The 26,239-nt window shown below is 45.0% G+C and overlaps 1 protein-coding gene across 1 annotated transcript in view; it reads right to left on the bottom strand.

Annotated features, from left to right (window-relative positions):
- Positions 1-26,239, bottom strand: part of CYFIP1 (cytoplasmic FMR1 interacting protein 1) — a 96,674-nt gene that overhangs the window by 45,632 nt on the left and 24,803 nt on the right. The window contains 12 exon segments of the mRNA XM_082465669.1: positions 386-511; positions 1,381-1,503; positions 7,320-7,437; positions 9,763-9,854; positions 11,808-11,912; positions 15,178-15,306; positions 15,407-15,503; positions 19,788-19,969; positions 20,823-20,924; positions 21,095-21,172; positions 22,406-22,495; positions 22,571-22,688. Coding sequence (XP_082321795.1) covers positions 386-511; positions 1,381-1,503; positions 7,320-7,437; positions 9,763-9,854; positions 11,808-11,912; positions 15,178-15,306; positions 15,407-15,503; positions 19,788-19,969; positions 20,823-20,924; positions 21,095-21,172; positions 22,406-22,495; positions 22,571-22,687 — 1,359 coding nt within the window. The 5' untranslated portion in view covers position 22,688.

Genomic DNA, 26,239 nt, shown 5'->3' with positions numbered 1-26,239 from the left:
AGAGCAATTAAGAACTATTCATCCAAAGGGTCCCAATGACAGTGCAGAGCTGGGGACCACACAGCTGTGAAAGGGGCTCTCCTCCCTCAGACACCCAGGTCCTGGCTCACTCCTCTTGTGTGTGGCAATAAGAAGCTGCTGCAGCTCCCAGGCTCTCACTCAGAACGTACCCTGACTGCCCCAGGGGAGTGTCCACGCAGAGACCGGGAACCCACAACCTATTTTACTCTCTGTTTTGACAACTGTGACAGATGCAAAGGGCCGCCCTACACAGATAACAATGACATCAAATAAGCAGGTCATTCATGTTTTTGCCTTTGCTTTGTAAAGGGAAGACAGTTTCAGGCCAGAGTCAAAGAAGGCAGAGAAAGCAGGCCGAGCGCACCTCCACCAGGGCGAACTTCTCCTCGCTGGTGTAGTTGTAGCGGGTGGCACGCTCGTACTCCTCGGCGTTGTCGGGGCAGTCCTTGTTGGAGTACTTGTCGGTTGGGTGCACGAGTTTCCATGAATACTGGTGTGGTCAAAAAGGGGGGAGACAGCCACACTGAATGCGAAACGCTTCACTGCTGGTCTGACTCACAGGACCATCACCAGAGCTACCAAAGGTCAGCCTTCTATTGTTCACTGAGTCTGAACGTCACACAGCGGCATGTGTGCTCGCACACACACGCATACTGTACATGCACACATGGGCACACGCACACTACACGTGCGCACACACACAGACACCACACACGTGCACACATAGTCCATCTCCATGAAACTGCAAAATATTCTGGCAATGTGACTTCAGGTTCAAGTAATACATCAGAAACTTAAGAAATACATCAGGTAAAAAGGCCTGGATAGTTTATGTGGAATATCTAAGACTATAAGCGTTTCATCACCATTTCTAAAAGAATCAGCCTTTCAAACAATCAGGTACCCATCCAAATATAATAATCCTTATCTGAGCAAAGTAAACAACAAAAGGGAAAATCCTCTATGACTTATGGGTATCCAAATCTTTCTATGCATCAGAAACCACTTTACTAATCCTAAACAAAAGAAACTGATGGCTAGAAATACACAGAGAGTGCTGTTTAAAAAAAATGAGAATTAAAAATCATCATAACAATACAAATTTAATTCTATCAATATGTTTTAAAAGATAAGGCCCTTTATTTGTAATATATGTAAATGAAACGTACATTGAGCCGTCTTAGAAACATTTAAATTAACATATACTCTTATTTCTAGGGCCAAAGATAAAAAGCCAATTTGTTCTTGATCCAAAGACCAAAGGTAATGCAGAAAAAATATAATTTAGTCCAGTTTGGGAAGAAAAGCACTTCTAACCAACTAGGGGGTGCATTTCCAAATAAAAGTAAGAGCACGCACCACTTCCATCACGTGAGCACTCCACTGGGACAGCAGCTGCAAGCCCTGCAGCGCCAGGTCGAAGAGCTTCCGGTACTCAGCATCCGTCTTCTGAGCCTCCTGGCGGCCTGAGCCTGTGACCACCTAGAGAATACAGAGCATCAAGAAGTCACAAACGTCCAGGAAACCACCTATCAAACCCAACCTAGGAGCCTACCCCAAATGTACACTCACAAAGTAGAAAATGATATGAGCACAAGACTCTTCAGTGCATCAAAAGGCAGAGCAACTGCAGAGCCCACATGATGGGCACACGTAGCTCAAAACACAGAGAAAGGCCGCCACAGCCTGCGCTGGAGGGGTCTGCAGACCTGGTCCTTCCTGAAACATGCGCACAGCATGTTTCTAACTTAGCTAATAAAGGAAAACGTGCTCACATATGTATTTGCTTATGTCAAATAATGAAAACTTAGATTTAAGAAAGTTTATCTACAGGCCAGGAAAGCAGAGGGTAGAGAGGAAGGCAGAGTTCTCTGAACATACCTCCTCTGACAGATCTCACTTTAGAACCACATAAACAGTTTATATATTATGATATAAAATTAAATTAGGGGGAAAAAGCGATCCCCCAAACTCAAACGCAAAATGAAACAACGAACTGAACTGTGTAGGACTGAATTGGCATCGTGACCACACAGAGGAACCACATAGTGTAAGTGCCTCACATTAAGATTTTGGTTGCCAAGGCATCCATTTCAAAGACATCCATCTTGAATAAATATATTGCCAGCTACCCAAGTAGATAAAGAGCCAGCCCACCCATGAAGTTCCCCTTGTAGAAAGCCCATGGTGACCTAGATAACTGCCAACCGGGCTTTTCCCCTCCCACACCCTCATCCCTGCTCTTTTGTTTTAAATTCACCAACAGTGAACCCGTGAAACCCTAGGCACCCCACCCTCAGCCCTGATAAAGGCAGAGCCCCAGGTCTGTGCTCCCTCCCTCTCTACCCATGACCTCGCTTTGGGGCTCTGGGTGTGCTGTGTACCCTCTAGGACCTGTGAGTAATCAAACTTGTTTTTCTCAAAGTTCCCTGATGGTCACTGCTGAGGGTATGTTGCCATCGTAAGGACCACAAGGGCCAGTCCGGCCACAATACTGGCTCTGGTGCTGGCTGGAGGTGGGGTGTCTGTGGGGACTGCCAAGACCAGTACAGGTCCAGGCATCACTATCTGTAGGCTGAGACCAACACAAAACAAACCACTTCAGTGACTTTGGAAAATAACGATTTGATGTAACATCCCCAGAGGAAGAAACCTAAGGACAAAATTAACTGCAAAATAAATCTGAATTTTTAGTAATTGTTTTTAGCAGTGCCAGTACTGCTATTTTAAGACTGCTGAGTGTATACTGAGACATATATTCTGACCCCAGTCAAAATATGCTGGAGTCTTTAAGAACGAGGACTTTCACACCATGGGAGAAAAAAGAAAAAGGCAGAAAGAAACTGAAGTAGACTGACTAGGAAACAGTACTCAGAAAGCTGGTTTGTTTCTTTAGGTATGCTAGGGAATCAATTATTTTAACAACTGATGCATAAAGCAAAGGAATCCAGCTCTGGAAGGCGCAAGGAGCTGAGAGGACCACCAAGCTGAGGCCTGGTGAAGTCACGCATCAGAGCAGGGGATGCAGCCGTCCACATCCCAGAGAGTCAGCTGGACCCCCCAGCAGCCCTCAGCATGGCCGCCAAGAGGCCAAATGGGCCGGGACAGTGGGAGCTGACTCTGACCAGGCCCCTGAGCTGGCAGCATACAGGACACACAGGGGACAGAAATCATGGCAAATGACACCACAGGGAATGAGGGAGATGGTGGGGACAGGCATGTCGACCAACTGCAGTGTATGGAACTCATTTGGGTCCTGAGGCACACAAACCTGGAAAAATACATCACTAATGATAATGAGCAAACAGGGGAAATCTGAACAATGACCCACTATTTAATATTAGGGAATACATTTGTTGGTTTTTTAGGTGGGATGGTATTATGGTTATATTTTAAAAAGGGCCCTTATCTTATAGAGACACATGGGAAATACTTTTAGAGGGAGTGCTATGTTATCTTGGATTGCTTCAAGCTAACCCAGACCGAGGCACAGGGTTGGAGGAATAATTGAAAAGGGGCGGGTGATTAAGCTCAGTGTGACACCTAAGGGGCCAGGACTGATATCTCCCTTTGTATGCTTGAAAATTTACGTAATGGAGAAATTAAACAAAAAACAAACAAAAAAAATTTTTACCCAGAACCTGGCTCTGGTCACTGTTAGAAAGTGAACAGATCTGGGGGCTCTTGAGGACTCAGGGTCTCTGCACACCTGCACTGACATTCTCATGAACTATTCAGACTCAGCTGCTGTCCCTGCTCAGTACAAATCCTTACCCTCTAGTCAAAAGAAACTGAGCAAACAACTTGAAAATAAAATTTAAAAGATAACTCCATTTACAATAGGATCAAAAGGAATAAAACACTTTGGAATAAATGTAACAGAATAAGTACAAAGCTCGTACTCCGAAAATGATAAAACATTTTTGAAAGATATCAAAGAAGGACTAAACAAATGGAAAGACATCCCCCATGTTCATGGATTGGAGGTCTCAATCTTGTTAAGATGGCAATACTCTCCAAACTGATATACAGATTCAGTGCAATCCCTATTAAAATTCCAGATGCCTTATTTTGTAGAAATTGACAAGTTGATCCTAAGATTCATATGGAAATGCAAAGGATCCACAAATAATCTTGACAAAGATGACAAAACAATCTTTAAAAAGAACAAAGCTGTAGGGCTTATATTATCTGGTTTTAAGATTTACTATAAAACTGTAAAATCAAGACAGTGTGGTAGTGGCATAAAGACCGACAAAAGGTCAATGGAACAGAACTGAGAGCCCAGAAATAAAGCCTCAGGAGTACAATCAATTGATTCCCCCCACCACCCAGTTTTACTGAGAAATAACTGACACACAACTTTGTATTAGTTTAAGGTGTACAATGATTTGATTTGATATGCATATATTGTGAAATGATTATACAGTAAGTTAACATTCACCAACTCACATGGTTACAATTCTTTTCTTGTGATGAGAACTTTTAAGATTTACTCTCCTAGGAATTTTCAAATATGCAATACCGTATTGTTAACTGTAGTCACCATGCTGTATATTACATCCCCAGAAATTATTTATCTTATAACTGAAAGTTTGTACCTTCTGACCATCTTCACCCATTTCTCCCACCTCTTGCCTCTGGCACTCACCAATCCGTTCTCTGTATCCATGAGTTTGGGTTTTTTTAGATTCCACATAAAGTGATATTAAATAGTATTTGTCTTTCTCTGTCTGACTTATTTCACTTAGTATAATGCCCTTTAAGGTCCATCCATGTTGTCACAAGTGGCAGGATTTCGCTCTTTTTAAGATTTTTTTGATGTGGACCATTTTTAAAGTCTTTACTGAATTTGTTACAATATTGCTTCTGTTTTATGTTTGGGTTTTTTTTGGCCACGAGGCATGTGGGATCTTAGCTCCCTGACCAGGGATCGAACCTGCACCCCCTTCATTGGAAGGCGAAGTCTTAACGACTGGACCGCCAGGGAAGTCCCAGGATTTCCTTCTTTTGTATGGTTGAATAATATTCCATTGCATACTATATACCATATTTTCTTTATCCATTCATCTGTCTATGGACACTTAGGCTGTTTCTTTGCTTTGGCTCTTGTAAATAATGTTATAATGAACATGGAGGTGTACAGTCAGTTGATTTCTGTCAAGGGTGCCTTCAGTGGGGAAAGAATGGTATTTTAAAAACAGAACTGGGAAAACTGGATATCCACATACAAAAGAATGAAGTTGGACCCTTAACTTATACCATATTAAAAAAGTAACTTAAAATGGATCATAGATCTAAATATAAGAGCTAAAACTACAAATCTCTTAGAAGAAAACAAGGGGCAAATCTTTGTGACTTGGGTTAGGTAACGGTTTCTTCATTATGACCAAAAGCACAAACAACCAAAGAAAAAATAGATAAAATTGGACCACATCACAAATAAAAAATTGTGCTTCAAAGGATACCACCAAGACAGCAAAAAGACACAGGAGAAAATATTTGAAAATCACATAACAGATAAGGGACAGAATATAAGAACTCACAAAACTCTATAGTAAAAAAAAGGTAAATAACCCAATTTAAAAATGGGCAAATGACTTCAAGAGACATTTAAAAAAACTGGCCAATGAGCATATGAAAAGGTACTCAGTTTCATTAGTCATTAAGGAAATGCAAATACAAACCACAACCAGATACCGCTTCGCATTCACTAGGATGGCCAGAATCAAAAAAACAGACAGCAACAAGTGCCAGCAAGGATGTGGGGACATCACACACTCACAGACTGCTGGCGGGTGTAACATAGTGCAACCGCCTTGAAAACAGCCTGGCAGTCCTCAAAATGTTCAACACAGAGGTGCCATAAGACTCAGCAATTCCATCCCTAGATATCTACCCAAGAGAAACGAAACCTTAGGTCCACACAACACTTGTACATGGATGTTCACAGTAGCATTATTTGTAATCCACTGTCCATCAGGCAACAGCAGATGAACAAACCAACAAAATGTGGTGTGTCCAAGCAGTGGAGTATTATTCAGCCATAAAATTATTATAAATATTATAAATAAGCCATAAAATTATTGATACATGCTATAACATGGATGAACCTTGAAAATACAATGTCAAATGAAAAAAGCCAGTCACCAAGGAGCACATATTATATGATTCCATTTATATAAAATGTCCAGTAGGCTAATCCATAGATAGAAGGTAGATTGCCACGTGCTAGAAGGAAGGGGAATGGGGAGGGACTGCTATGGGTGCAGAGTTGCTCTGGGAGATGATGAAAATGTTCAGAAATGGACTAAAAACCTTTGAATTGTATAATTTACATCAGAGAATTGGCTGATATGTGGATTATGTCTTCATAAATCTGTTTAAAAATAAACTGAGCAAAGCTTTCAAAGGTGGATCTTTTTCCTCTTATTAAAACCATCATCTGATCATCAAGGCACGACAGCAGACCCCAGAAGGCACACAGGAACCATGCATGCTGTCAAGTGCTCCTATTTGGAAAGGTAGAAACCAGCTCTGTGTTGTTTGAGACCATCTCATGAACTCAGTTCACAACTAAATCATGAAGTCCTGGGGACTGGTCCCCATCTCTACTCTTCGGGCTGCACTGGCCTCTGCAGAGGGGTGAGCTAACGCTGCCTCATGGGGAGGCGGCCTCCCACCTGGGCTCTGCAAGGAGGTGACAGGCCCCAAGCATTTGGGCTGTCTTTCAGTCATTTTGGTTACATGATGCCAAGTGCTTGGGGGTGAGGGATGGAGTGCTCATTGCCCTGCAATGAGCCGGACCAACAGAGTTGCTCCCCCCAAATGTAATGGGCCTCCTGAGAACCCTAAGGTACCACGATCTCAAAAACCAGACCTGCGCATGTGGCCCCAAGTCCCCAGGTCCCTCTAGACCATCTGCAGCATCTACGGCACTGACCGCCGCTCTGACCCTGACCTCGGTGTCCGGTCCCCTAAGATGTGAGAAATGACGCTCCGCAGCTGCTCCTCCTCGCTTGGACCCCTGTCCCACCCACCCCACGCGCGGGCGGCATGGCGTGGAGCCAGGCTTGGGGCAGGTGTGGGGAATGTGGCCGGCCCAAGCAAGGACACAGAGAACCCAGCTGCAAAGCCGGAAGGAATTAACAAGGCCCACGGTCGAAGAGACCCCGCTTCCTCCAGCACCCAACTCCAGGTCTCCTCTGGGCTCTCGACGCATCTGCCCACTGACTCGGAGGCTCCTGCACTTCCTCCCTCTAGACACGAAAGGGGCTCTGCAGGCAGAGGCCACTCACCTCGCTGTTGCTATAGCGCGCCAGCTCCGAGATGAAGCGCATGTGGTCCTCCCGGATCTGTACCATCTGCTCGCAGATGTTGTACTGTGGGCTGCTGCCGGAGGACGTGCACGTCCATCTGGTGGTAAAGGGGGAGCATGCGTTACCTGACAGGCGACTGGCTGCGGGCACATGCACAGCAGGCCCGCCTACCACCCCGGGAGCCCCGCTGCAGCAAAGAGGTAGAGGTGCAGAGGAAACGTGGAATTCTCCGCATGGAAACAGAGCCGGGCCTGCCTCATCTCCCTGTGTCAGGGCTGCGTCCTACCTTCTCATGTCTATATTCTGGAAAAGGAACCGTAATTTCTCCTTAATCGGCAAACTACTTTCCACAAAGCTGAAAGGTGTTGCTGAATTCAGGACACTGCAACACCCTTGCAGGGTCCCTTGACAGATTACTGCAGAGTAGGCAGGAACTAATATTTCCTTATTACTCACATATGAAAACACAGCTATAGTACAAAACAAGTCAGCCAAGGACTCAGGGACAAAAGTTATCCTTAATGAGAGACTTGGAAATTAGACAGTGTTGCTATAACTAACTATGTGCACAACACACCATTTCAGCAGCAAACGGATACAGTCAATGTGGTGGAAAAACATGTATCAAGAATTAAATCTGTTGGACTTCTTGGGCAGAAAGCACGGGCCTTGCTTTGGGCTCAGAGCGGTTCCCTCGGTTCCCTCGCACTCAGCACCAACTCACACCATGTTTTAACAAGTTGGTCCCCTTTGCTAGAAGGAAAGGATTCAGAGTACCAGTTTTCAAGGTCATCAGTACACTATCTCAAGCAGCATCACTTTTTAACTTTCTGATTTTACTACAGGATTACGTGATGATTACGGCATTAGCAAAGGCAGCTCCCTGAGTGTGCAGTAAGCACACAAGGCCCAGGCCCTCTGCCAGGGTCCACCTTAAACACACTGGCCTCCCCTGCAGGCCCCAGACAGCATGTCCACCTCAGGAGAGGCAAGGAGCCCAGAGCCCGATGTCAACATCTGCCCACTCTGCGCCCACCCCCTGCGGCCAGACATAGGTGCTACGCCATTGGGCTGAGCTCTTGGAGCTGACTGTTGCACGCTCAGGCACCTGCCTTGGTGGCTGTGAAACACAGAATCTAATTGGTAATAATGGCCGCCAACTTACAACAGATCATATTAAAAATAAAGAAAGTATGCAAAACTCCTTGTTTCCTGATTCTCTTACTGATTTTACAGTTACTTATGATCTGGATCTGACTGTGTTTGTTAGGGTAGGAGGTGAGTTGTACATTGTTAACTTAAACTCAGGCATTTCCATTTATACCATGGAAATCAGCACACCCTCCAAATCAGAGCTCAAGTTGATGCTGAAGTGAAGAGAGATTAGTGAATGTAATTTATAGGAAGGTGATCACATATCAGATTTAATGGCAGATGTGTTAGGAAACAAGCTGGCACAGAGGCTGGCAAACTACATACAACATGGGCCCAATGTGACCACCTTTTGCATGGCCATAGAGCCACACAAAATGGTTTTTACAGTTTTAAAAAGTCGTTTAAAAAACAACAACAAAAAAGAGTATGTGACACATGTGGCCAGAAAGGCCTAACGTGTTTACAATTTGGTCTTCACAGAAAAAGACTGTTTACCTTTGAGTAACCAGACTGAGGTGCAACTGTATTTTTCAAAACCATGGCTGAATGGAGACCACGTGTTTGGCAAAAGTCAACTAAAGCATCCTCTGAAACTCAAGTGGCTATGTGGAAGCTGCAATAAAAAGTACTGTGTATTTATTATCATTTCTACCTGTGAGCTGCAGATGCTTTATGACAGGGATTGGCCATCTTTCTCAGGACAGGTCCGGAAAGTAAATGCTTTAGGATTTGGGGGCTACACAGTCTCTGTCACACATCAGCCATAGAGCCATCACCTTAAAAAAAACTCTTTAAAACTGTAAAGACCATTCTCAACCACAGAGACCTTGGGCCTGGCCTGGTTGGGTCCTTGGGTGACAGCTCTGTACCCTCTGTAAGTTACACGTAAACATCCAGCCGCTCCCCAGCAGGCTGCTGTTAAGCTTTTATAAGCACCCAGAGCATTTGGTTATACTTCCGTACTTGTGGCCAGCACTAACAGAACTCTTTGGGATGATGGAAAAGTTCTGTATCTGTGCTGACCAAAACAGTAGACCCTAACTATTAAATATTTGAAATGTGGCTATCCTACTAAGGAAATAAATTGCATTTGTAAATGAATTTAAATGCAAACATCCACTCGTGGAAAAGGCTACCATATCACGCATTCGGTTCCACGTGGTTGAAAATGTCAAAGGTGGCATCTCTGGATAGATAAGTGGAGTGTTAGGAACCACAGTGAAAACACTGCAGAATGCTCTAACTGGACAGCTCACTCTCTGCCTACCGAGATTTATTTTCCTCATAGTGGGCGCTGGTCTTGATGTATCGTGCCAGTTCTATTTGCATGTCCCCGAACAGCGGAACCACCTGGAGCTGCTGCATTCAAAGAATAAAAAAAATCCCAGGGTCATTAAATATGTTTAGTCACCAAATACAATCGCAAGAAGAATGAATAATGCTAATAATTACTGTGGGTTGAATGCTATCTCTACAAATCACTTACTGCAAAAAAGTTGTAAACAACTTCTACGTTCACTTTAAGAAGAACAAAATAAAAGTTAACCAACTCTCATAAAACTAATTCAAATATTAAAATTAACCTACCTTGTTGCTAGATCCATGGTCATAAAAAAAAAACCAACTGTATTTCTATATACTAGGAACAATTAGAAAACAAAAATCTAAAGAGAAAAAAATTACAATAGCATCGAAAAATAAATAAAAAGTATATATTATTAAATCTAACAAAATATGTGCAAGGCTTCTAGACAAAAACAATACCAAGAATTCTAGAGAAATTTTTAAAATTCTAAGTGAATACAGAAATACATTAGGTTCATGTATTGGAAGACACGGTATTTTAAAAATATCAATTCTCCCTAAATTGATCTATAGATTCAACGGAATCCCAAACAATATTCCAAGAGGAAAAATGGTTTATGGGTTTTCTGTGTATATGTGTGTGTGTATGTGTAAATCAGCAAGTCAATTCTAAAACGTATTTCAAAAGATGGAGGGACAATACTCAAGACAACTGTGAAGAACATAACTTGGAGACTGGTAAGTAGACCTGCTGGAAACCTACAGCAACTAAAGCCAGCATGGCCCTGGAGCGCAGGTGCAGACCAGTGGGGCAGAGCAGAGAACTTAAGGCAGAGTCACACACATACAGACACCTGCTTTATAACACAGGTGACTCCTCAGAGCAATGCGGGGGAAACGGTCTTTGTAATAATTGGACAGAGTCAACTGGATATCCATAAGAGGAAAAAAAATCCAAAAATGTCAAGCCCCTACCTCACAGCATACACATGGCCAGTTCCAGGGGCATTATAGATCTAGATGGAAAAGAAATGGTGATGCTTCTAGAAGGTATCGCAAAAGAAAATTCTCGAGAGCCTGCTTTATCAAAGATTTCTTAAAGTGGACATCAAAGATTGATATATTGGACCACATTAAAATTAGGAACCTCAGTTCACCAAAGACTCTTCAAGAAAGTGAAAAAAAAGAGCCACATAGGGGAAATGCATGTATTTTAGAACACATGTATCTGACAAAGGACACATACCCAGAATACATAAAGAACTACAAATCAACAGGGGAAAAAAAGAATGAGAGACTTGGAAGGACAGTTCACAAAGAGAACACACAAGACTAATAATACCGTGAAAAGCCATCAGGGAAACATCAAGTAAACCACAAGGAAACAGTAGCCAATAAAATCACAAGGACATACGTACACATCCTTCAGGACACCCCCCTCCTCCCCCAAAAATGACAAAGCCAAGTGATGGCCATGATGTGGAATCACCACTGGTGGTGATGCAAGTCAGCACAGCCATGTGGGAGAGTTGTGAGGCTGTATCTACTACACTGAAAATGTGCATTCTATTGGATGAATACCCAATCCACCACTGGGTATTCATCCAACAGAAATGTGCATAGATGTGCACGAATCAGAGCAGCACTGTTCGGACAAGCCAAAATCCAGAAACAATCTCATGTTCATCGCGACAGAATGGATAAAATGCAGTGCTACACCACAATGAAAATGTAAAAACTGCAGTTGCAGGCTCCCACAGGGACGATCTGACAAACAAAGTGAGTGGGGGCAGCCAGACACAAAAGAGTACACATGGCACCGTTCTGTTAGACAAGGTTCAAGCCCAGGCAAATCCGGTATAGGGTAGGAGACAGTCTACCTCCACCTACCCACCCACCTGCCACCGCTGCATTTCCCAGCACAGAGCAAAGCCACAGAGCTTGACCTCCTAAAGCTCAAACTGCATACACTTCAATAAAAAGGTTTACCTAGAAACTGTAACTCACCTTGAAGTACTTGTCGATTTTGGATAAGTTTATTCTTTTCTTGGCATCTAGTTTATAAATGTTGCTGACACTCCCATCCATCAAGTACAGACCAAATCCCATGACCTGCAAATCACAAAATGGCACATAAAGCTCAGACCTGCAAGTTTAATTACCCATAAACGCTTATACTGCTACAGTTCATAACTTAGAAATGACAATTCATTCTTCTTTCAAAAAGCACTTTTTTAAAAAAGTTAAGTATATTTGACCTACAACACTATGTTAGTTCCAGGAGCACAACATAATGATTTGATATTTCTACACATTAAAAAATGATCACTACGATAAGTCTAGTTACCATCTGTCACCACGCAAAGATATTACAATATTAAATGACTATATTTCCAAAGGAGTACATTTCATCCTAGTGACTCATTTATTTTGTAGCTGGAAGTCTGTACCTCTTAATCTCACCTATTTCATTCACCACCGCCCCCCAATAACCCCACTAGGAACCTCCTGTTTGTTCTCTGTATCTATGAGTCTGTTTCTATTTTATGTTTGTTCATTTGTTTTGTTTTTTAGATTCCACATATAAGTGAAATCATATGGTATTTGTCTTTCTCTGTCTGACTTATTTCACTTAGCATAATACCCTCTAGGTCCATTCATGTTATCACAAATGGCAAGATTTCATTCTTTTTTAGGGCTGAATAGTATTCCATTTTATATATTTATATTTATATATATATATATATATATATATATATATATATATATAATCTTCCTATGCATCTATCAATGTTACACTTTGGTTGCTTTTGTGTCTTGACTATTGTTAACAATGCTGCTGCAATGAACACTGGTGTGCATATATCTTTTTCTTTTCTTCACATAAACATCCAGAAGTGGAACTACTGGATCCTATGGTAATTGTAGAAGAACCAGCATACTGTTTTCTAGTGGCTGCAGCAATTTATATTCCCACCAGGATTCACCAGGGATCCCTTTTCTCCACATCTTCACCAGCACTTTGTCTTCTTTGGAAAAAATGTCTTCTTTGGAAAAAATGCCTATTTAGATCCTCTGCCCATTTTTAAACTGAATTTTTTTTTTGATATTGAGTTGTACAAGTTCTTCGTATAGCTTGGATATTAACCCTTTATTGAATATACTGTTTGCAAATGTCTTCTCCATTCAGTAGGTGACCTTTTCATTTTGATAGTTTCCTTCACTGTGCAAAAGCTTTTTAGTTTGATGCAGTCCCATTTGTTTATTTGCACCTTTGTTTCCCTTTCCTGAGGAGACAGATCCAAAATACATGTTTTCTTCTAGGAGTTTTATGGTTTCAGGTCTTAACATTTAAATCTTTAACCCATTTTGAGTTTATTTTTGTATATGGTGTAAGAGAGTAGTCCAGGTTGATCCTTTTGCAAGTAGCCGTCCAGTTTTACCAACACCACTTATTGAAGAGGCTGTCTTTTCCCTGTCACGTGTTCTTGCCTCCTTTGTCATGGATTAAGTGCCCATTTAAGTGTGGGTTTATTTCTGAGCTCTCTGTTCCACTGATCTATATGTCTGTTTTTGTGCCATACCTTCCTGTTTTCATTACTGTAGCTTTGTGGTGTAGTTTGAAATCAGGGAATGTGATACCTCCAGTTTTGTTCTTTCTCAAGATTTGTTTTGACGATTTAGGGTCTTTTTGGTTTCCATACAAATGATAGAATTATTTGTTCTAGTTCTGTGAAAAATGCCATTGGTATTTTGTTAGGGGTTGCACCAAAACTGTAGATTGCCTTGGGTAGTATGGTCATTTTAACAATGTTAATTTTTCCAATCCCCAAAACACAACAGATATTTCCATCTGCCATTTTATTAATTGTTTTCTGGGTTTTTTTTTTTAGAGTTCCTTTTTGTTCCTTTCTTCTTCCTTTGCTCTCTTCCCTTGTGATTTGATGACTATCTTTAGTTTTATGTTTAGATTCCTTTCTCTTTTTTGTGTATCTATTATAAATTTTTGATTGTGGTCATTATGAGGTTGATATATAGCCATATATATATATGGTTATATATGATCATATATATATATATATATATATATATATATATATATATATGATTATTTTAAGTTATGATCTCAAGTTCAGACTCATTCTAATAACCCTGCATTTTTACTCCCCACCAATGCTTAATGTTTCTGACATCATATTTTATATCTTTTTGTTTTGTGTATCCCTTAACTACTTATTGTGAATATAGATGATTTTACTACTTTTGTCTTTTAACCTTGCTACTAGCTTTGTAAGTAGCTTATCTACTACCTTTACTCTATATTTGCCTTTACCAATGAGATTTTTCCTTTTGTAATTTTAATATTTCTAGTTTTGGTAAAAAGCATTTTTAAAAGTCCCTCAGAAATTAATAGCTATCCCTTCACATGAAGCTATTTTATGTCATTTCTTGTGTCCTCTTCCAGGTGCACACATCAGCTCCACTTCTCATCAAGCACAAGGCAATACTATATGTGGATTTCCATAAGCACTTATGGCCGGGGGCTTTTACACCAGGTAGGTGCAAACAGAATGTTTCCACTGCCACAAAGCACTCCACTGGACAGTGCCCTCTTGCTCTGCTCCCTCCGTGCTGCTCTCCAGCAGGGAAGAAGTATTGGAGATGGGCCCACTTGCACGGAGGGCTTCGGGTCAGCAGGACACCCAGAACAGGGTCCCCTAGAGCTGCCCTCCATGAAGGTAGAGAGCAGAGTGAAGAGAATGGCAGAAGCATCTTCTCGGAGTTACTCAGTTTTCCTGGGTCTCTCCCACGTACAAGTTATTAAACTTTTGTTTGAAAAAAAAAAAAAAACCGCCTTCTCATCTTCCCAGTGAGAAACATCATTGAAAACCTCCCCAGTTTGAAACAGAATAATAATGAGGAATATGGTAAATGGCATGTTTCTTGACCAACAAAAGTCTACTATAATCATGGTGACACAGTATACTAAATTTCTAGGAATTACATCCTTACCACGTAGAATCTGGTATAACCCCTGCTACAAGCTTTATACTGAGAAAGGCCCTTGACCAGGGACTCCTCACCCACGAGCACCTTCTCCAGGGATGGGCATGTGATCTACCTGGCACTGAGGTCAAGCTTGGAACACACTCGCGGGAATGCATCAAGGACTTGTAGGGCAAACTGCATGTAGGGTGGAGGGTGCTATATATGCGCGTGCGCGCGCACACGCACACACACACACACACACACACACACACACACACAAGCATGAGAGGAAAGGTTGGCCAAACGATCGTAGAGTGCAGCCTATTCATGAACGCAGGGCTGCCCCTATCTCACGGTGCTGTTGGCAGCCTACCCTCAACACACGTACTTTGAGAAGCATGTGTTTCTCACTGGGCGTCAAGTACATCCTGTTCTCATAGTAGTCCACACACAGATTCACAATGTCTGCTAAGAGCTCTTCATAGCCAGAAATCACTTCGAGCTGCTGCTGCAGAGACTGAAACACAGAGTGAGACACCTGTGTCACTGACCGCTCTCCGCCCCTCAGCCCCCCAGTGATGCGCCCCATCAGCCAGAGCGGCAAGAGTGGGAATTACTTGTGTGATCTTGTTGTGGTTGGCCAGGAACATGGACAGATTCTGTGATTCCTGGATGGACTGTGGATCTGCCATTTTACGTAAAAACTGAGCAGCCCTATGAAAGGGGAAAAAAAGGGTTAATCAACCAACATGCTTAATGACTTTAAAGAAAAACAGCCTGGGAATATCAAAATTACTTTACTCTCGCTACAGTTATCTGTAGAAATGTGCATCTTAGATGCCGGTTACAATTTCAGCCTCCTCCAGCTTCTCCTCTGAACTCCAGGTAAGTCTCTTTGCAACCTGGATAGCTCATGACCCTACTGTCCATAGCTGATGGACTTCCTCAGAGATGTGGCAGCACTTCTCACAGGCCTTCCTGAAGGGCACCTACACATTGGCCTCTCCCCTGGGCTCCCTGTCCCCAAGTCTGAGAAAGGATGACACTCCCTCTATGACTTCCAGAGCTGAGTGACAAAGACGGCCAACACTGTTTAGGTTCTCTGCTGGGAAACTTTTGGGCAGCCAAACTTCCCAACAGTCAGGGACCACACCACGCATAGTTCTGGTGCCAAAGGTCTGAGACAGAATCCTGATTCCACCACCAATTTGCAGCTCCATCTTGGACAAACCTAAAGATCCGGTACCAAGTCTAACAGGAGGGCTGGGTTTTCCCACACCACCAAGCAATTCTCTAGCACCAGTTGCCAGTGGTGTTACAATTCTGACACTGACTGAAGATAGCATCAGACCCCACAGGTTAAGAGCTCAGTCCCACAAGACTGCCACATCATCCCCCCGCTTCAGACACCAGCTGGAGGTCCACGTTGTCACTGGGCTCCTGGCCAACCAGCTACAGATTGGCGGTCCCAATAACCCCTTCTTTGGGTTCGATTAATTTGTTAGAGCAGCTCACAGAACTGAGAAAACATTTTATATACTAGATTAACAATTCATTATGAAAGGATATAACTCAGAACAGCCAAATGGAAGAGGTACATATGGGGAAAGGGGGGGGGTGGGGCTTCCATGCCCTCTCCAAGCACCACTCCCCCAGAAACCTCCACATGTTCACCAACCTGGAAGCTCTCCGAACCCTGTCCTTTGGCGTTTTTATGGAGGATTCCTCACATAAACATGCTTGATTAGATCACTGGACATTGGCAATGGATTCAACCTCTAACCCCTCTCTCCTCCCTGAGATCAGGAGGGTAGATCTGAAATTTCCAAACCTGTAGTTACAGGGTTGATTCCTCTGGTGACCAGCCCCCATCCTTAGGGTAACTAGAGGCTTTCCAAAGTCACCACATCTACATAACAAAAGAAACTTTATTGCTTTTATCACAGGAAATTCTAAGGGTTTTAAGAGTTCTGTGTCAGAAATGGGGATGAATATATATTTCTTATTATAAATCAATACCACACCTCCTGAACTCTCCTGACTCTCACTTACCATACCTGTGAAAAACAATAGCTCTATGACCTACCCCATGGGGCTGACAAGGGAATGGTGGACACAGAAGGACCTGTACACGGAGGTCCAACAAATCCTGTGCAACACGGGCTGAGTCTCTAGTTTTTGCAAAGAGGGTGAAAGCACATATGAGGATTCTGCACACCTAGGGCTTCCCCAAAAAAGTTTAGTGGAAACTGCCCACATAAGGACCTGTCTGTGCAACCTAGAACCTCTGGGGTTTTACTAAAGAAAAGCTTTCATGGCAAAGACTGGTAACCTACCCCAACTGTCATTTCCTTCCCTTCCTGCTTCAGAATAAACCCTGAATTTCTGTGGTGCAGCAATGTGCCTCATTCTCATCTCCACGCTGTGACCAACTGCTGAGCCATGAGATATAATGCAAAACTTTGTAAGGCACTTGAAAGTTTACTTATAAGGAATATTGTGGGCCCTTCAATGCTCCTTCCTTCCTGCTGACTGGAATGCAGAGATAACAGCTAGAGCTCAAGCAGCCATCCTGGGCCACAAGGCAATAAATGAAGACAGCAGGAGCTCTGGTTCCTGAACACTGTGGAACCCCCTCAGCTGCAGACCACCTACGTCAGAACTTTTCAGGTGAGAAATAATCTGCAATCTTGCTTACTTCTGTAAATTTTAAAAAATTATATACGGTGAAACAGTATAAACTGATATGTTTACATTCTTTTTTAAGTGTTCACTTTACTGTATTGATTTGAGTGGGTGTTGAAGCTGCAGGAGTGGAAACTAAGGAAGGGACCAAGAATACCTGCTTTTATTTTCCTTAAGCCTCACCATGACTATATGGGTTATCTGGCATTTACACTCAGAAAAGGTTGTAACTACCAGCTGGGTGCAAATAAAAAGTGTTTTGAGTGTTGAGTGTGGGAGTGTGAGGGCTAGAGAGAAGTAGAGGTTATTGTCTGGGAAAGTGAACCAACCAACAGGGGATCCCAAACATAGGTCACAGGAAGAGGCTGCTGGAAGGGTGAGGGGAGCCTAGGGGGTAGCAAACACGCTGGGCAACTTCTGAAGGGGGTGCCCGGGGGCCTTCCACAGAGCAGCCCCATCTTTAAACTATTTTCCAGACTGGGCTTTGAAATAAAGGTGCTCCTGTTAAGAGAGAGAGGGAGAAAAGAAACCTTTTTAAAATTTAAAACCACTGGGGCTGCCCACCTCCCCATCTCCCTGATAGAGTCAGGAAGGCTAAGAAAACTGTTCCAAATCACCCGACAAGTGATTTGTGCCATTAGGAGCAGAAGTTGCTCTCCTGAGCTGGGAAGTTCAGAAGCCCCTACACTCCACCAAGAGTCACATGCACTTGGAATCCCACAGAACTGGCATCAAATGGAGACAACTCCAAACTTTCCTACCGGAGTGGAGTTAACAGGACAATTCAAAAGATTTTGTCGTTCTGAAGATCTAGGCTTCCGTGCAGAGCTAACTCTAGGTGATGCATGGAACGCCTGAACTTATTTCACACGAATGAGGCTTAAAGTCTGGGAGATCTAACTCAACTTCCAGTGCCACCCCCTCCTCAAATCTGTTTCATGCCTCATCTCAAGAGGCTTTCATTTTAAAGACACAGCAATAGTTGCACTATTTTAGGTACGTGTTGGGGTTCAGGGTAGGCCGTCCCCAAATATGCCACTGTGGCATACTGAATTATTCAGAATTAAAGTTACTTAAGAAACAGCCACAGCAGGGCATTCTGACCTCCTCTGTGCCCCTGAAAGCAGGAAACAAACCTCTCACATGAAAGGTCCCCTCCCTGCACCAGGAGGTCGGGAGACATCGTCATCACCAGAGACGGGGCGTTCAAGGCTGAGACAGCCGTGTGAGCTGACCTTCCGACCTCCTCACTCACTGGCCACCCCAACTCAAACTTCTTTGTCTTGTCAATTCTTCACAAATTTGTTTTTGCTTTGTTTCAAAGGTATAAACGCTGGGACTTCCCTGGCAGTCCAGCGGCACTCCCACTACAGGGGGCTCGGGTTCCATCCCTGGTTGGGGAACTAAGATCCCACACGCTGCCAGGTGTGACCAAAAAAAACAAAAGGTATAAACACTGCCTCCTTTGGTCACTTCTTTGGGTCTCATATCTTGGGACCCCCATACTCATGAAATGAAATTACATTTGTTTTTCTCCTATTAATCTCTGTTTTCTTAAAGGCGGTACTCAGGCAAGAACCTAGAAGGGCAGAGGAAAAATTATTTTTCTTCCCCTACAAATGAAACCACAGCCTATTCAAACACAAAATAAAATCTCTTCTAATTTAATTTTATAGCTAAGATTCCTTGTGTAGCAAAGGAAACAGAAGTCAGCATCTCATTCCAGCCAACCTGTTTTAACAGTCCCAGGCACAGACTTTCTAGAGAGTTGGTTAGAGGACAGCGGCTCCGCTCTACCTGCCACCAACACACTCAGTGTCGCAGACGCAGCGCTGAGCCGTGCCCACCTTTTCCAATTCTCTTCTCTAGAAGTTGTCCACATTCGAAAAGAAAACCGCTCTGGAGGACAACTGGTCTGGGGAGCCCTGTGGGTGCCGGGGCCAGCTGTGCCCACTGCGGTGACGGTGCCCGCCTGCCGGGGATGCCCACCAGCCAGACAGCGACCAGCAGCGGCGGCCCCAGCAGGCGTGGAGCCTCCGGCCCCCTGGACGAGACGCTCAGCGCGTCAGCGCCCACGTACCCGCCGCCCCCATACGGGCTCGGAGCGCAGGACTGCTCTCGCGCACGTCTGTCCTCCAGGTGCTGGGAGCCCAGGCCCCGCCCCGCCCCCAAAGCCTACAAGAACGCCTCGCAGCGTCGGCGGTCTGCCCTGGACAACACTTCCGGCCGGCCGAGACTGGCCCTCGTGGGCACTGCACCCTGCACGCGAGGGCGCTCGGGAGCCCGGCCCTGAGTCCCAGGCGCGCTCATCACCTCTTGTAGGCCGAGTGGTCATTCTTCACGCTGCACTTCATGTTCTTCAGCTCGTCCAGCACGGCAAACATGTTGATGAACTTGCCCAGGGTGATCAGGTAGGCTTCGGACACGAAGTCCTTCCTTCTCTCCGCATGACACAGGCGCCTCACCTCCCCACAAAAACGCTCGATGGCGTTTCTCTGCGCAGAGGAAGCGGGGGCAGAAACGCGGCTTTCAGGGACGGGCCAACCCCAGGCCCAGCTCCAATCACAGGGTCCAGAGTCACGTTACTCGCTGATGAAACACCCAACCAACGAGTGCATGTTTACAGCTCGGGTAAAGAGACGTGTTGCTAGAAAGTGATTTCCACGTGCCTTTGCTCTGTAACAACCATCATCAACTTTGCCCTTTACCAACTATGTCCCCAAAGTAAAAGAATTTTGTTGATTATTCCAGCAAAGTTACTGAGCAAAATGCTCCAACAGAATGTCTGTAAAGCAGACTGCTTTAGCTTTTAGAATTGAAAAAGGGGGTGGGAGGATTTCCACCTGACAACTTTTAAGATAAAACAAAAATTCATCACCTAAGAAGTTCTATCTTCTCCCTTTGCTAAAGGATTCTATGATAAAAACTTCCACACATTTCTAAACTATGTCTTTAAAAAAGCCAGCAAGTCCCCTCCCTGTGGCCACTCTGCTTAACCCAAGGGCCAGAAGGAGCCAAGGCCAGGGCAAAGCCCACCAGAGTGGACAGTGGGGGGAAAACACCCGAAAACTAGATGAATCGAAAGTGTAAGCGTGTAAGCGTACTGACAGAAAGCAGTCTTCGTGCAGGAACTACAAATTCACTCTCGAGGGGAGAAGAGAAGTGAAACCCAGAAACAGCATTTATTCTGAAAGGGCCAGTAATGCTTTGGACTGTCTAAGGCTTAGTTCCCTTTGGTCTCAGAGCTATTGTGATCGCTTGAATTTACATGCACTTTGTTTAATTAGTAGATGGTGCCACCATCTCACTCCTCTGCTCTAAACCCCTAGGATTATTTCACTGTTTTACCTGGAAGTACATAAAATTCATCAGTTTTGTGACCTCAGGCTCAAGGACCTCCACGGTTTTCTCATAAATTTCCACTCTGTTAGGCTGTTCATTACATTTCACCTGGGAGAAAACAAACATGACATAGAGAGGCTTCAACCCAGAGAGGATGTGGGGAGTGCGCTGGGATGGAGCAGGCCAGAGGTGGGGTGGGGTCTGACTGGGCGGGGATGACTGGAAGGGATGAAGGCGTGGCCAGTGGGGGGGGGGGGGGTCCGGCTGGGATGGGGCACCTGTGGGATGGCCCGAGAGCAGCTCCTCCAGGTGTACAGCATGACGGCATACTCTTGGCCTTCCTCCAGCATCTCGTTCTGCAAGGGTACACGGGACAAATCAAAGGCAGGCAGAATAATCATAAAAAAGGAGATGCCAAATCGCCAACAGCTAGAGCCATAAACCATGGTGGAGAGGCCAGGAGGACCCTCCCTTTGAGGGACAGAAAAGCACCGGGACCTGTGTGCCAAGAGACAGCTGCTAAGATACTGGTGACACTGCAGACCACCCCAAACACCCCCATGGCTTCTGCAGGCTGAAGACGGGTATCAGTGACATGCAGGCACCTCTGCCCAGGGGCAGCACAGCCCAGGGCACCTGCCGTAGCCGCCACACCTCAGCTCCGCTCAGCCCCGAGCCACCTGCTGGCGGTGCAGACCTGAAGCTGGGGACATGGGAAGCGCGCAGTGCAGCTGAATGCACACGGGGTCCTCACAGCCTCTCCACCAAGCCACACAGAGCCTCCTGGCCCCGAAGGAAGACTAACACACTCTGCTGTCCCCAGGGCGGGGAGGGAAAGCACTTAAAATCCAGGGAGAGTATCCATGGGAAGAGGACTGCCATCATTTCAAAACTGCTTTCGTGTCTACTCCTTCTTTCACGTTATTTCCTTTGGTAAAAATGGCAAAAACTGCATAGATGTCCTTGAAAATGTTGACTACAGTTTGGTAATGTTTTTAAGATGCTTTAAAATGCTCACAACCTTTGACCTAGTAACTTCACTTCTACAAATCTAGCCAGTGAGAATAATGATGTATTTAGGAAGATGTTCATCACAGCATTTTTTACTAGAAGAAATCAAGGCAAACTAAGTAAACATGCAAAAATAGTTAAATTTTGAACACTTAAAAAATGCACTAGACAGCCATTAAAAATTACTTCATCTGGTGCGTTTTAATGACATGTTAAAATGTTCATGAAATCATTAAAATACATATTTATAATAACAATGCAATTCATTTATGCAATCTAAATCCCATATGGGTGTGTACCTGGTATGCTTGAGTACAAGTATAAAAGAGGGAGAATGGGTTCCCTCAAAATGCTGACAAAGGTTTTCTCTGGGCCACAGAAGCCAGGTTTTCAGAAAGAGCATATATTGTTCTTATAATTTAAAAAAAAAAAAAAAAAGGTGCTTTAAAAAAACATAAACCACTTCATTCACTTTCTTCTCCTCTTCCTCACTATGTATGCTATCAGGATAATACCAAAAAAAGTGACATTTGCTATTCAGACATGCCATCCCCCCAGAGGAAACCGCGCAGAGTTACCATGCTAGAATGGACGGTCGCTTGTTCAATGTATCTTGCAATGCCAGTGACAAATGCATTTCTGTCTTCAAAATTAGTGTTGAAATTTGGCTGCAAGGAAGAAGAAAACCATCAAGCAGAGGTCAGCACCACAGGCCACACATCCCGCGGCTGCCCATCACCCACCTGGTAGAGCAGTGAGGATGGCGGGGGCTCGATGCAGGGCTGCTGGTCGGGCAGAGGCAGCTCTTCCAACAGGTCCACGTTGGACAGCGCATCCTCCAGCGTCACCTGGGCTGCCATCCTGCCCTAGGACAAAACGCAAAGCCCCCCCAGGCCATGAGGAAGGGCAGGGGCACCCTGACAATCCTTCCAGGGTGGGGTGCTTAGCGCCCTGCTCCCCTGTGCCCTCTCCTCAGGGAGCTGGGGACGGCGGAGGGGTCTCGGCCCATCCCTGGGGTCTGGCATCTCTCTCCAGGCTCACCAGCAGGGGAGTCACAACACGGCCTCTGCTGGTCGCGGAGTAGGGCGCATGGGCCAACACACGTGCCGTCACCCCCTGCCACCTTACCACCTCAGGGCCACCATCCTAGAGGGCTCTCGGTGAGGGCCCGGCAACCCCTCCCTGAGCTAGAGGTGGGAACAGCTACTCCAGTACCACGTCTGCCTCCAGGGGCAATGGTGCTTCCCCGCCAGTGGCGCTTCCCAGGCGCGTCCTCCAAGCAGGGCCACACACTAGGGACAGAGATGGACGAGGCCAGAGCCCTGCCTCCAGGAATACAGGGCGGCCTGCAGCGCCCACTGAGGTGAGGGCCGGCAGCCAAGGGAAGGAAATAGGGAGGAACTATTGGCAGAGGCCTGAGAGCCTGGATTCTGCGGCTGCCAGACAGAAGCACAGCAACAGAGACGGACTTCGCCCGCCACGGCTTCGCCAGCTCCGGGAGAGAGGAGTCAGCTCGCACCAGCCTGCCTCCAGGAATACAGGGCGGCCTGCAGCGCCCACTGAGGTGAGGGCCGGCAGCCAAGGGAAGGAAATAGGGAGGAACTATTGGCAGAGGCCTGAGAGCCTGGATTCTGCGGCTGCCAGACAGAAGCACAGCAACAGAGACGGACTTCGCCCGCCACGGCTTCGCCAGCTCCGGGAGAGAGGAGTCAGCTCGCTCCAGCCTGCCTCCGCTGAGTGCTGCTGTGACCCTGGCCAGGACTCAGGGACGAGCTCTGACTCCAGACGGGCACACCAAGCAGCTCCGCCCCCGGCAGGGTCCTGGGGTAGCTCTGACCTCAGACAGGCTGCGTGGGGCAGCTACAGGGGAAGCTACGGTCATTCTGAGATGGAGAGAGCAGCAAGCGGGCCGGACGAGAACACTGAAGGAAGAAGCACCCAGTTGCTCCACCTAGCACCTGGGCCCCAGGCAAGGCATGGGCGTGGAAGTGCACGGCAGGGCAGGTTTCCAAAGCCCCGGCGTACTGGTTAGAGGACCAACAAGGGAACCCCAGGCCCCTGGAAAGCCCCAGGGCCAGTGTGGAGAGGAAGAAGCTTGGAAGAGCAAGCCCCCAAAGCTGCTCATGAATGTCAGGCCCACCCCCAAGCTGCACATGCGTGGATCTGATCCTCACACCCCAAGCCCTGAGACCACGGCCAGGTCCCAGACAGCCACAGGAGGCACACACAGGCCAGATCCAGTGGCACGGCTGAGGCTCCAAAGACAGAACTGACACGGAACCGTAACCCAGAGAGGGCAGGTCAGAACTGCACCTAAATCAAACGAGGTTGTGTGCCTGCTAAAATGAAAACACCGACATTTTCCTAGGATTTAAACAAGACCCAGAGTCTCATACTATAATATCCAAAATGTCCAGCTGCAATCCAAACTACTCAGCAAAGAACCAGTAGTGTCTTAACCCCTATGGGAAAAGATGAGCAACAGATACCAATACCAAAGTAACAGATGCTACAACTATCTACCAGACTTAAAGCACCTACTATAAAAATGCTCTAAACAAACATAGCACTCCTGAACTGAACAAAAAAACTGAAGACAGCAAATAAAGAAAGAAAGATATAAAGAACCAAATGGAAATTCAGAACTAAAAAATACAATACTGAAATTTTAAAAACTCCCCATATGAGCTTAAAAGCAGAGGAAAGATTCAGTGAACTTAAAGACAGAGCAATAGAAATGATCTAATCTGAATGACAGAGAGAAAAAAGATTGAAAAAAATGAAGAGCTTTGAGGACCTTTGAGACAAGAGAAAAAGTCTAACACTGTCTTATCAAAGTGCAAGAAGGGGAGCAAAGTGGGCATGGCTGGAAAAACAGCTGAAAACATGACTGAAAACTTTGCAAATGTGGCAAAACTTTGATCTGCAGATTCAAGAAGCTCAACAGACCCCAAAAAAGATAAACCTAAAGAAATCCCTACCCAGACACATCACAGTCACACTGCTGAAAAATGAAGACAATGAAAAAAATATCTTAAAAAGAGCCTGAGAAAAGTGGCTCACGACCTAGAGACCACGTTCACAATTTGAACGTGGACCTCTCCCCAGAAACCAGGGGGACCTAAAGAAGTAGAAGACACTTTTTAGGTTGAAAAAGAAGTGTCATGAAGGTGAAATAAGGACATTCTCAGATGAAGGAAAATCAAAAGGATTCATAGACAGCAGGCGAACACAAGTTCTTCAAATAGAAGGAAATGATACCAGAAGGAAACTTGGGACATGAAAAACAAAAGCAAAAGCAAGAGAAAGGGTAAACAGTGAGTAAACAGAGTAGACAGCTTCCTCTAGAGGTCTTTAAAAGACGTTTGGTGGCTGAAAGCAAAAATGAAAATATTGTCTGATGGAGTATTCAGTGTATAGAAATGTAGTATATAAGAGAACTATAACATAAAGGGGGAAGGCAAAAGGACCTACATGGTGTAAGATGTTTGCATTTCACTTGAAGTAGTGAAATACTGATTCCAGGTAGACTGAAAAGTTAGCATGTATTTGTAATCCCTAAAGCAACCACTTAAAAAAACTATACAAAGCAATATAGGTAACTCATAAAAAGATTGTTTAAAAAAAATTTAAATGGAATACTAAAAAATATTCAAATAACCTAAGAGTTGTGATCTTCTTTCTGCCATGTGAGGACACAATGAGCAGTTGGTGTCTGCAATCCAGAGAAGGGCCCTCCGATTCTGTAACCAGTGCCAAGGTGTGGGTTTCCCCACATCATCAAGCACCAGCTGGTGTCCTACAACTCAACTTAATTCTGACATTACCTACCTGCATGTTAAGGGCTCAGTCCCACAAGACAGCCACTCCCTGCGATGCCAATCACAAGACCAGGTTATCACCTGTGCTTCTGACCAACCAGCTATGCATGCGAGGTCCCAATGACCCCCTCCTTGGGTTCCATTAATTTGCTGGAGCAGCTCACAGACCTCAGAGAAACATTTTACTTATTGGATTGCTGGTTTATTATAAAGGACATAACTCAGGAACAGCCAGATGAAAGAGATGCATAGGGCAAGGTATGCGAGACGGGGCATGAGCTTCCGTGTCTTCTCCAGGCACACCACTCTCCCCGCATCTCCACGTGTTCACCAACCTGTAGGCTCTCTGAACCCCTGTCCTTTTGGGTTTTTATGGAGGCTTCATTACACCGACATGATTGACTAAATCACTGGTCACTAGTGACAGAGGTCAGTGAATGGGACTGAAAGTTCCAACTCTCTATTCCTAGTTGGTTCCCCTGGCAGCCAGCTCTCATCCTTAGGTGCTTTCCAAAAGTCGCCACATTAACATAAACTCAGGTGTGGTTGAAGGGAGTTTGCTCTATCAAGACACCTCTGTCACTCTCATCA

The sequence above is a fragment of the Balaenoptera physalus genome, assembly GCF_965194825.1.
Source record: "Balaenoptera physalus genome assembly, chromosome: 6".
Classification (NCBI taxonomy): Eukaryota; Metazoa; Chordata; class Mammalia; order Artiodactyla; family Balaenopteridae; genus Balaenoptera; species Balaenoptera physalus.
Note: the sequence above shows the minus strand (reverse complement) of the source record. Positions and strands in the feature narration are given on the sequence as shown.